Source organism: Mauremys reevesii, linkage group 7, assembly GCF_016161935.1.
Source record: "Mauremys reevesii isolate NIE-2019 linkage group 7, ASM1616193v1, whole genome shotgun sequence".
NCBI classification, from domain to species: domain Eukaryota; kingdom Metazoa; phylum Chordata; order Testudines; family Geoemydidae; genus Mauremys; species Mauremys reevesii.
In genome coordinates, this window is record NC_052629.1 from 108,531,201 (window position 1) to 108,541,987 (window position 10,787).

The 10,787-nt window shown below is 42.2% G+C and overlaps 1 protein-coding gene across 5 annotated transcripts in view; it reads left to right on the plus strand.

Annotated features, from left to right (window-relative positions):
- Positions 1-8,901, plus strand: part of SRGAP3 (SLIT-ROBO Rho GTPase activating protein 3) — a 300,075-nt gene extending 291,174 nt beyond the window's left edge. For 3 of the 5 annotated variants that reach the window (XM_039547357.1, XM_039547359.1, XM_039547360.1), the window contains 3 exons: positions 894-1,043; positions 1,444-1,771; positions 4,564-8,901. In XM_039547357.1, the coding sequence (XP_039403291.1) occupies positions 894-1,043; positions 1,444-1,771; positions 4,564-4,980 (895 nt within the window). In that variant the 3' untranslated portion in view covers positions 4,981-8,901. The remainder of the gene's footprint in view (positions 1-893; positions 1,044-1,443; positions 1,772-4,563) is intronic. The other 2 variants (XM_039547356.1, XM_039547358.1) reach the window with 1 other exon arrangement.
- The last annotated feature ends 1,886 nt before the right edge of the window (positions 8,902-10,787 follow it).

The following is a 10,787-nucleotide window of genomic DNA, read 5'->3' on the forward strand; positions in this document are numbered from 1 at the left end:
TCTTACCATGAAGCACTCTTCTGCCTACCAGAGCAATTAGGCTGCCTGTCCGCTCCCCAACACTGCTCCCTAGTTTCATAAGTAACTCGTGTGAAGATATTTTTGGTCTCCTTGCCAAGTTTCTAGCTGGTCACGTGAACCTTTCTCCTGTTACTGGCTCAGACGCTGCTTCTCGTTCAAGAATACAACAGCACCTAAGCAATTAGTAAAGCTCCAAGAGGTTTGAAACACATCAGTCATTGGCTCCATAAAAGAACAAAGTTGAGCAGTCCAGACTCATTTAGATCCTCAGCAGATGTAACTTGGCCCTGCACCATTGACTTGTGTCTTTGAGGCTTACGCTGCATTTAGATGGCCATTAATCCAAGGATCCAAGTGCCCCTGACAGACATTCACTCATTCTGTCTCACCATGCCCCTGTAGAATAGGTACTGTCCCTAGGATTGCATTATAAACGGGTAAATTGAAGCACAGGGAGGTTTGTAGAGATAGACCTGAGCCACGAAGCTTAGAGTCAAACTTTCCCTAATTTCAGGGGAGTTTGGGTCTTGGGCTCAGGTTCAGCTCACTGTTAATTTTGGATCTGGTTTGAGGGTGTTCAGGCCAAGATTTCGGCTGGGGCCGCTTCTAGTTTAGGGACTTGCCCCAGGTGACACAATGAATCAGTGGCAGATCCAAGACTAGGACTCATGAGTTGTGATTCCCGACCTCCTTTTCTTCCACTAGTCCCCAGTCTCTCCTTGTTGGGTGCTAATGAATGTTGTTTCCCCCCCCGGTTCGAGTGGATGCATAAGGATTCCAAAGGTATGAAAATGCTAAGAGGCCACACTCTTCTTTCATGTGTGAGGCACTCAGTTATCTGCCTGCCTGATATGGAGTTTCATTTTTCATAGGGATGATGCATTCTCCGACAGTTTGAGTCAGAAGGCAGACAGCGAGGCAAGCAGTGGACCCTTGCTGGATGATAAAGCTTCATCAAAGAATGACATCCAGTCTCCGACAGATCATATTCCAGACTATGGATTTGGGGGAGTAATGGGCCGGTAGGGCAATTGATCCACTTTGGTATGAAAGCACGGGTGGCCTTGTACTGTGAAAGACAAAATCGATTGTGAGACACCATTTAGGGCAGGATAATTAGAATGTCACGATTCAGTGAGAACCAGAGAACAACTTGTACCATTTATGCCACATTTAAACTAGAAGGGAGCCAAATAGATCCATCAATTGAAACAGCCTCCAAAATATTATGGTTGCCACTTCTTGGCACACTCCAAAATTTGTAGCACTCCTGTTGGCTGGGTTTTCTCATGGTGAAAGATCTGTGTTTTGACTTGATATGGACTTTCAGAGCTCATCCACTGGGGATTTCGCAGCATGCAATAAAATCTGAAATGCCAGATAATGATCTAATTCAATTGCCTTTCAATGAATTCTTTGCAGAGTAAGGTTGAGATCCGATGGCGCAGCCATCCCTCGTCGTCGGAGTGGAGGGGACACCCATAGCCCCCCAAGAGGGATGGGTCCTGGTATAGACACTCCTCCTCGAGCAGCAGCATGTCCTAGCAGCCCCCACAAAATACCACTCAACAGAGGCAGGATTGAGAGCCCTGAGAAGCGCAGGATGGCCACGTTTGGCAGCGCTGGCAGCATCAATTATCCAGACAGGAAGGCCTTGTCTGATGGCCACCCACTGAGATCGACCTCTGGGTCTACTCGGCACAGTAGTCTTGGAGATCAGAAATCTCTGGAAGCAGAAGCACTTGCGGAGGTAAGAGGGCTGTGAGATGGCTCTGTGCTGTGGAGACTGGAGATACAGTACAGAGTGCCTTCCATCTCAAAGCCCTTTACGATTACCTAGAGGAATCTCTTCACCAACCACTGAATTGCAGCCACCTGTGGGATGAAATGTGGTGGTTGTTCATGGACAGGACAGGAAGTAAAGAGGAATACTGTCTCTATTTAGAACTCCAGGGGGGATTTAAAGAGACAGAACATAGTTACCCCAATAAGAATTTGGTTGAGATCCCTGCTAACATCCCTGCTTTTGGAAAACACACCTTAGGTTTGTTAGTAACCATATGTGGCCAGGATCTCCCATTTTCTGTCTAATTCAAAAAATGTTCTCTCCAGTGACACAGTGCCCCCTAGCAGTATGTTACACGGTGGGTTCAGTATAGATTAATTACTGCTTCATAATATACCAGCAACGCATCCTGAAGTACTCTTAATTTTTAACGGATGCCTCTCATCCAAGTACCAGCCAGGCTACACGTAGCCCGGGAGACCTGTTGAAATCAGAAGCTAAGGTCCTTCAGCTGCAGACCCAACTCACAACACTGGCAACTCTACCTCACAGAATTCATACCAGAGTCAGGGCACAAAATTACAAGGTGCTTTGGGGTCTGTCGTGGGCCACTGATACACAGATGCATACAAGATCAGAGAGTGTTATTTGTGATCCAAACATCATAACAGAGGCCCTGATGCCGCCTTCCACTTCGTGTAGCTATTGACTCCTGTGAAAGTAGGCGTAAAACTGCCATTCTCCACTGAGAGTAGAGAATCCGGAGTTTACCTCTGCTTTACACACGTGTCAGTGATGGCACACAATGCAAGGCAGTGGAATGTCAGGCACATTGTGCCTTTGGATTCGAGGAAGTTGGCATGCTGGGCAGTCTTTCAGAAGAATTGGCTGGTGTGAATGGGGGAACATTTTCTTTCTCTGGACTCTGCCTCCTCCCTCTGTGCAGGTTGGTGATTGAGCTGCTCAGAGATTTTATGTAGCTGTTTGGTTTTGAGGTAGCGCTTCTTGAGCTTTTCACACCTCAGTCTCTTCTGTGGGGGAGTGTTGTTCCTTTGTTGCTCATTGTTACTATGGCACTTTTGCTACACCAAGCCTAAGTCATGTGTCTGCTTTATTTTTAAAGGTATATGCCATACTTTTGTTCTCAATAATGGATTTTGTTGTAAATACCATTATTCCAGACCTGCTTTTTCTCAGGAAAATAGGGACTCTTTTTGTATTCCAGGCAGCTGGTCCAGTTCACCATTCAAAGCAGTGAACCATGTAAAACGTTATTATCCCACGTATGCCAGGGAGAGCTCTTTGTTCGATGCTTCACAAATCACTACCATGAGAACTGGCCCTTTCCCACCTGAGCCTATTATTCCCAATGTAGGAAGAAATGCCAGCGGCGAGAGCATAACCTCTCTAGCCTGCGGTAGCTTAAGTGAAAAGCAGAGCCTTCCACGTAAATGCTCTGGAGTCTGACTCAGCTGTGCCTTGTGCCACCTTTGCACTCCCCAGAGCCCACTTCAGCCTCTGGAGTAAGTTAGAGCAGTTCAGGGCTGCTCTCTCCTACCAGCATTTTCCCACTGAGGTCACATCGGCATGTGCTGGTGTATTTTCAGCCTGGCAATATTTCTAGTTGTTTGTTTGCTGGTCCTGGCAAACTAAAAAGTCCAGTATATTTAAAGAATTGTTAGTCTTATTTCCTCTTCCACCACTGGATTTTGTTTGTTTACTTCCTGCATTGCTGTTTGTTTGCACTGGGCAACCAATCTGCCTCTGTCAGTTTCACACTCTGCTTTTCATGCACTAGCTCATGGTAGTGGCACCCGACTTGCAAACACTGCTGGGGGGCAAGATATATCGCAACTAAGAACAGGCCAAAATATAAATGGTTTTCTGAGTCTTTTTTTTAAATCTGGGCCAGATCCTCAACTGATATAAATCAGTAATTCCAACAAAATCAATGGAGCAATGTCAGTTTACACCAGCTTAGGATCTGGCCCTGTGAAAATATTGCTAATTTTGTAAATCTTTTATATTTAACAAAACCTAGCTGCGTCCCAACTTGGCTGATAGTGACCTTTTGATTCCCTCTTGGTGATGATAATACTTGGAACACTATCCAAAGATCACAAAACACTTTACAAACATTAGATAATTAAGACTTACCACACATCTGTAAAAGTAGATACTGCAAGGGATATGTCTCCCATCAGTGAAATGCAGCCATCTCTAGAGTAGAGCTTGGTAGCTGCTGAGAGACACAACAACGCTATATGATAACTTAGGTCAGAGAATGGAGAACAATGTTGTATCAAACAAACTGCATAGGGGAAGTAGGCAAAAATTAATTCCCCCACTTGGAATTTCACTTGATTCTGAGGGTTAACTTTACATGGTATTATGGGGTGTTTAGGACTTGCTGCCTTTTGAAATCATTGCCAGAACTCCCATTGATGTCAAAGATGCAGGATTTCAAAGATGCATGGTGCCTACCTGTGGTTGGGACCTGGGTTTTACATCTTCTTTCAGAGCCAGCTCCTTCTGTAGAGGCCAGCTCATGAGAGGTAGTGAGCACCAGCAACTCATGTCAGTGCAGTTGCAGAAGCTCAGCAGTTCTCAGGATTTAAGGGCATATGGCCATAGGGAGGCAGAAAACAACTGCACTGATGCTGAGATGGGTAAAGCTCCACTGGATGGCAGAGTGAAGTGCGGGAAATGCTAAAATGCAGGGATGCTGATGACACTTTTGCTTATCGCATTGACAGGACATTGAGAAGACCATGAGCACCGCTCTGAATGAGCTGCGTGAGCTCGAGAGACAGAACACTGTGAAGCAGGCCCCTGATGTTGTCCTTGATACCCTGGAGCCAATGAAGACTCCTCAGGGGGGCTCTGTCAACTCAGAACCTGCCAGCCCACTTCACACCATCATGATCCGAGACCCTGATGCCGCCATGAGACGCAGCAGTAGCTCCACCACTGAAATGATGACTACTTTTAAACCAGCCCTCTCAGCCCGGCTTGCTGGGGCTCAGCTTAGGCCTCCACCCATGAGACCCGTCAGACCGGTGGTTCAACACCGATCAAGCAGTAGTAGCAGTTCAGGAATGGGCAGTCCTGCAGTGACGCCTACAGAGAAGATTTACCCCAATAGCTCCTCGGATAAATCAGGCACCATGTAGCTCTGCAGCAAGGGATTCTTAGTTGAGGGGCGAAAAAAAGTCAATATCTGGATATTTTTTGGGTGGAAATTGCAACTCTGCAGTCTCGTTCTTTAAAAGGAAAAGAAGGAAAAATTACACCCTGAAGAAAACTTCAGTAGGGAAGCCAGTGCATAGGCCTGAGGCCTAATGATTCCATTATAGATACACACATCCATGCAGAAACATTTTACCAAGATTGCAGTAAAACTGTATGGCAGAATAAGATGGCTGTCCTGCGTATTGTCACTGGAGAATATATAATCTGTGTAGAAGTATATATAAAGTGTACAAAGTTCAATACTTTTTTTTTTTTTTTTTTTTTAGATTTACCTCAGAAACTTGCCCTGAAATTTCCTCTCTAGAATTGTTTGGTTGATTTTAATTTTTTTGAGAATACTTGTGTGTGCGTGTGCGTGTGTGGAGCAACTGAGCATCAAGCAATACAAGATCAATCCTGGAATTTCTATTCTGCAGTAGTTGGCATTTAAAAAGAAGAGAAGATATGCTGTTTTTTGCTCAACTGTTGGCCTACAGAGAAGAAATTGAAATACATCTAGTGACCATTCTCAGCAAGCTGGGTGGATTTCTTTTTCTTTGCATTCAGTCCTAAGATTTCTTCGTTTCACCTCTGAATCTTGCGGCTGTTACCTAGCCAGTAGGTTGTACAGAATATGATACGGCCAAATGAAACATTTTATTCCTTTAGTTCATATATAGGGATAAAGTGTATAAATATCTACTCCACGACCATAGCACAGTGTTAGGTGTGTACAAAAAGAAACCACAAAACTTGGGTTGTTTTGAAGATTTTCAAACCAACAAGGACTAGTAAGAGACCTGTGGTAAAAAATAAATAGGCTAACTTATAAAGTATTGAAATGTTTCATTTCCCCTTCTCCCCTGGCCTTTTATTAACTGACATCTTAACAAATTGGGACTAAACAGGCAAGGAGGCTTTGAAAAGATAACATTCCTTTATTTAAAGTTGCACATCAGTACACGGGGGTCTTGATTCAGATTGTCTTCGTGCATGAAAAGCATGAGCCATATTTGACCATATCAGACGCATAACTGATCTGATGGGGTGATATTTTGCACTTTCTGTACTGTACTATATAATACAGAAGTTTGAGTTTATGCAAAAGAAGTTATATTTTATTTTTCCTCTGAACATTTAACCTAGAGAAAAATATGCAGAAAGAACTAGGGGTTGCATGATACTTTTTGTCTGATAACTAAGTCTCTTCTCTAATTACTGAATACAAGACACTCCATGTTTCTTTTTTCATTTTTGGTTTACTTCTTGACCAGCTTTTCACAGAGTTGACCTGTGGTTTAATTTTGTTTTTTTCCATACAATCATGTCATCTGAACATGAAACAGGTCTTGATGAGTCTCATTCAAACTCCGCACAGATGCTGTACTAGCATTTTTCACACCTTAATTCCTTTCCCTTAATCTGATTTTTGCTGCAGTAGCTGTCGTTGAGCAAAATGAGTGAACAAACTTTGCGGCCTTGTTGGGAGTTAAGATTAACATTCAGCTTCTTTCAGCATCCCATGGCATGTTTTTTAAGTTCTTTTGCTTTTCTATCCGACACCTCAGAGCCACCACCGAACGCAGAATCCTTCACATCTCCAGATGAACAATCCAATATTTCTGTCAGAGAATGTACATATGGAAAAGACCAATGGGGTGATCTAGCCCTTTTGAATCTTATCATGTTAGCACCTCTCATTTGGGAATCCAATCCATAACTTACCCATGCACATAAAACAATTGGAAGCCTATGATCTGTGCAAGGTAACATTTACTTGACTGGATATAGAGGAATCTTAACACAAATCCAATGGAACTGATTAGGTGTTCGTTCTTATTCTGTGTCCAGTGCACAAGCATGTTTCACTTCCACATATCCTCTCCTCTTAACTGTCTCTTGCCTGTTCTAGTCTGTTATATATTGCTGTACTTGCTTAAATGCTGGAAAGTAACTGTTAAAATGTAAACTGTAAAAAGAAAATAGGTTAAAATTAGATGAAAGCCAATGCCACTCACCAAATCTTTGCACTTAGTAGATAGCTCAATGTAAAAACTAATAAAATAAGAACAAAAACACAAACCTAACCTTTCAGTGTACAGTGTGTGTGTGGGGGAAAGTACTGTATGTAGTGATTCTATTGTTCCTCAATATAGTATTATAAGAGGAAATGGTGTTTACGTACTTGTCTATTAACATTGTTGACATTTGTAATTACCACAATTACTTCATATTGATGATGATTTTTCATCACGATTTCCCCTCCCCCTTTCCTAACCCTGAGGTCATTGCCTTTGTCATTATGGGCAGCAGATGTTCAAACGGTCTGTCAGTCTGTTCTAGTAATGAACCAGCAAATGTGCTTTTAGGGGCAGTGAAAAAGCCCCTATTTGGCACAATTGTTGTATAATCATTGCCAGTAATTTTTTCCACTTAGTTCCTGGAGAACACTCACTTTGGTAGTCTGACTTTTTTTATATATATATTTTCAACAATGACTTAATAGCAAAACCATCTTTATTTCCCGCCCCCCCCCCCACTTTAAAAGATATGGTACAAATTCCAGTGTCTTTTGCATTAAATTATTGCCTTTTATTTTTGCTTTTTTTTAATGCTTGTTTTCTTATCTTTAAGTGCCTTTTGAGCACCAGAACAAATGCTTGGAATTAATGTACTTGGAGCTGTATACAGATCATGATTTCTTATGTACCGTTATGTTGTGCTGTGGGTGTATTGCTTTTCAAGTCCTTTAAAAAAGACATTTTATTAAATTTAAAGAAAAAATTATGCCTTTTTAATATTGCAGTCAAATTGCAGTTTGGGGCAACTACTGTAAATTAAAAAAATATGTATTTTTCTGTAGTTCAGCACAGCACAAAATTAAACCACTTGCGTTGTGCTGTACAAGCATCATAACTGGAACCTACTCATAAGTTTTGAGTAACTTAATCTTGATTATTTTTACTTCTATAGACTGTAGCCTTCAATATGATCTCAGTTCTGTTCACTTAAGGATACTGTGAAATTTAGAGTTTACAAATTGGTCAAAGCAGCAGCTGGAAGTGCTCGCCTGGAAGGATCATTTTCTCTTGTTTCAAGTGAAAACTGTTCCACCCATTTGATTATAATATGGAGACATCAACAGAGAGCCCAAGACTCTATGATGGGCCAGGAAAGGGCCCTCTTTAAGGAGAAGTTGATTCTCTGCTGTGCAGAGAAAATTCAAAAGTCTCAAATCAGCTCTCTGTTGCTCTGAGTCTTTGCCTCCTCCACAAAATAACCTGCTTTTGCTCTATCAAAACTACTTCTGTTAACTCCCAGAAGTAGGTAGTCACCAGTGTAGCCATTCCTTTGGCCTGTCTCCCCAGTGGCTCAGTGAAGCAGTCTTTCTGTTGACCCATTAATGCATTTAACGGTGCCGACTTTAAAGCAATTGCACCCACGCTGATATTAGTTCTGTATAGATGCTCCTAAGTGACCATTGTAGTTGTGCCAGTCCCTTTAATGATAATGACAGTGCACTTTTCTTCCTTAGACTGAAGTATACCTGATAGATTCTTTTTGTAAATCCTGGATCGTATTATTTACTAGCAGTGTTGCAGTTTTCACAGTATGTCAGTAGACCTCCTGATTCTGATCTGCTTCTGAGTGGCTGTTTTTTGTTTATGCCAGAAAACCTTAGAAACTGCCTTGTATAATGATTGTTGTCCCTCCTATGGATATTGTCTCTGTAATGTATGATAAAATGCCATTCGGTTAGAATGTCTGACTGGATCCTCTGTCATGTATGCTGATGATGCCATGTAGATCAAGCTACTGGTTGGATGTGGACTCATCCTGTTGAATAAAACTGCTTAACTTTTCTCAAATATTAGTCATGATTTCAAAACACCTGGAATATAAACACTGTGCTTGGGGAAATGACTATCCTCGGGGCATATATGACTTACTAGGCATTTATTTGATACATTAGTAACAAACAACAAGGATGTTACAGTAGTGTCCAAAGACCTCAGTGAGGACTGGGCCCGTGTGCTGAGCCTGCACAAAATCCAAGATGGGCAATGAGTTTGAAATCTTTGAAGACAACCGACTTATAAAGCTGGGAGGGAAAACACAAAAATAAATACAACTTTTATGTACAAATATACTTTTTGCTTTTCATTTTCACCCTTCCCTTTCCGACCTGATGACAGGTTTCTTCATAGCAGAAGTAAGCCTTGAGAAGGGATTTAAAGGAGCAGAGGGTATGGTCTTGCTATGAATTATTGTGTGCGCATGGTGTATATTAATTTACAGTGTATTCATTATTACATTCAAGAGGCTCTGTTTCTTTAGGGGTATCGTTCTTGTTAGCCATTTGGTTCAGAACAATTGATAGCCCAGTACCATGTCTTCAGGTTTGATTGTATTACACTGAACCCGAACACCATTCAGGGTGGGTTGAGCTCATGGACTAGGAATACAGAAGAGGGTTTGCTATCTCTATGGTAGGAAAATAAATGAGAGGCTGGTGCGTGAATTGTTTGTGTTGCGAGGAGAAGGAAAGACTAGAACTGAAAACTGCTGCCACTTTACTGTGTTTGGCAGCAAAGATGAGCCCAGCTGGCTAAATTAACTCAGAGTCCTACTGAGCAGGCGGATAGCAGCCAGTGTGTAAGCCAGGCGCTTGTACTGATGGAATGTCATCGCTGCAGTAGCATGGAACGTTGGCCAGGAATATTGTATCAAACTGCACTGTTGTGAATACCGTTGAACAGGGCTGTTTGGGGCTAGACCTAAGTAATGGCTAACGAGCCACTGGTGACTAGCCAGTCATCAGTACAGGAACAGACTGTGGGACTGTCCCAGTCAGCACATGGGGCAACAATTAATTTTCTACTTGTATTTAAAATTAAAGGTCTGTTCCTCCCAGATAGAATTCAACTGATGTCAGTGATTGAGGCCTAAAATGTTTAAAGTGGCATTTTTATCTGGCAAGACTAGCTGTTGAAAGAGATGAAACAGCCTCCTTTAGTCCATGGCATGTGGGTAAAATGCGAAGAGAAGAAACATTTGTGCCAGAATCTCAGCTGGTGTAAACTGGCATATCTCCACTGATGTGAACGAAGCTCTGCTGATTTATATCCGCTACGGATCTGTCCTAACTAAGCTATTGTGGGTACTTCTAAAACTGCATTTAACATTTGTTATATCCAACATAAATGGCCTGGTTCTCCTCTCGCTTAGTTAATGTAAGTCAGGAGTTCACTGTACTGAAGCCCATAGAATTAATCTGGCATTAGAACCAAAAATCTGTTTGTTAAAATGCTCTTCCTCCCCCTCCAGGCTGAGAAAGAGAATTTACCATGAATAGGGCTGTTCTGCACGTCTGCCACATCTTTCCTTCCCAAACCATTTAAAAACTAAAAGTGAAACTCCCACTGAAATGCAGCCATTTCTGGGGAGGAACATGGCAGCTGTTTGAAGTACACAGTAACATGACACTTAGTTATGCCAGTAAGTGATGGGAAATATGACATCCATTTGAAACCGCAGGGGAAGTTGAGATAGGTAGAATGGAACTAACTCAACTGGCACCCAGGCAAGTGGAACCAATGCCTCTACTCTTAATTATAATTAATGGAAATTTTGCAATTTAGGCAAAAGAAAATAAGCATAAAAAGGAGCTCCCCGCCCCCAGCAAGAAACCAAAGACTGAGGTATCGATCCCTAGATGAAGTTCCTGTTCCCGCTCAAGCATCCCATA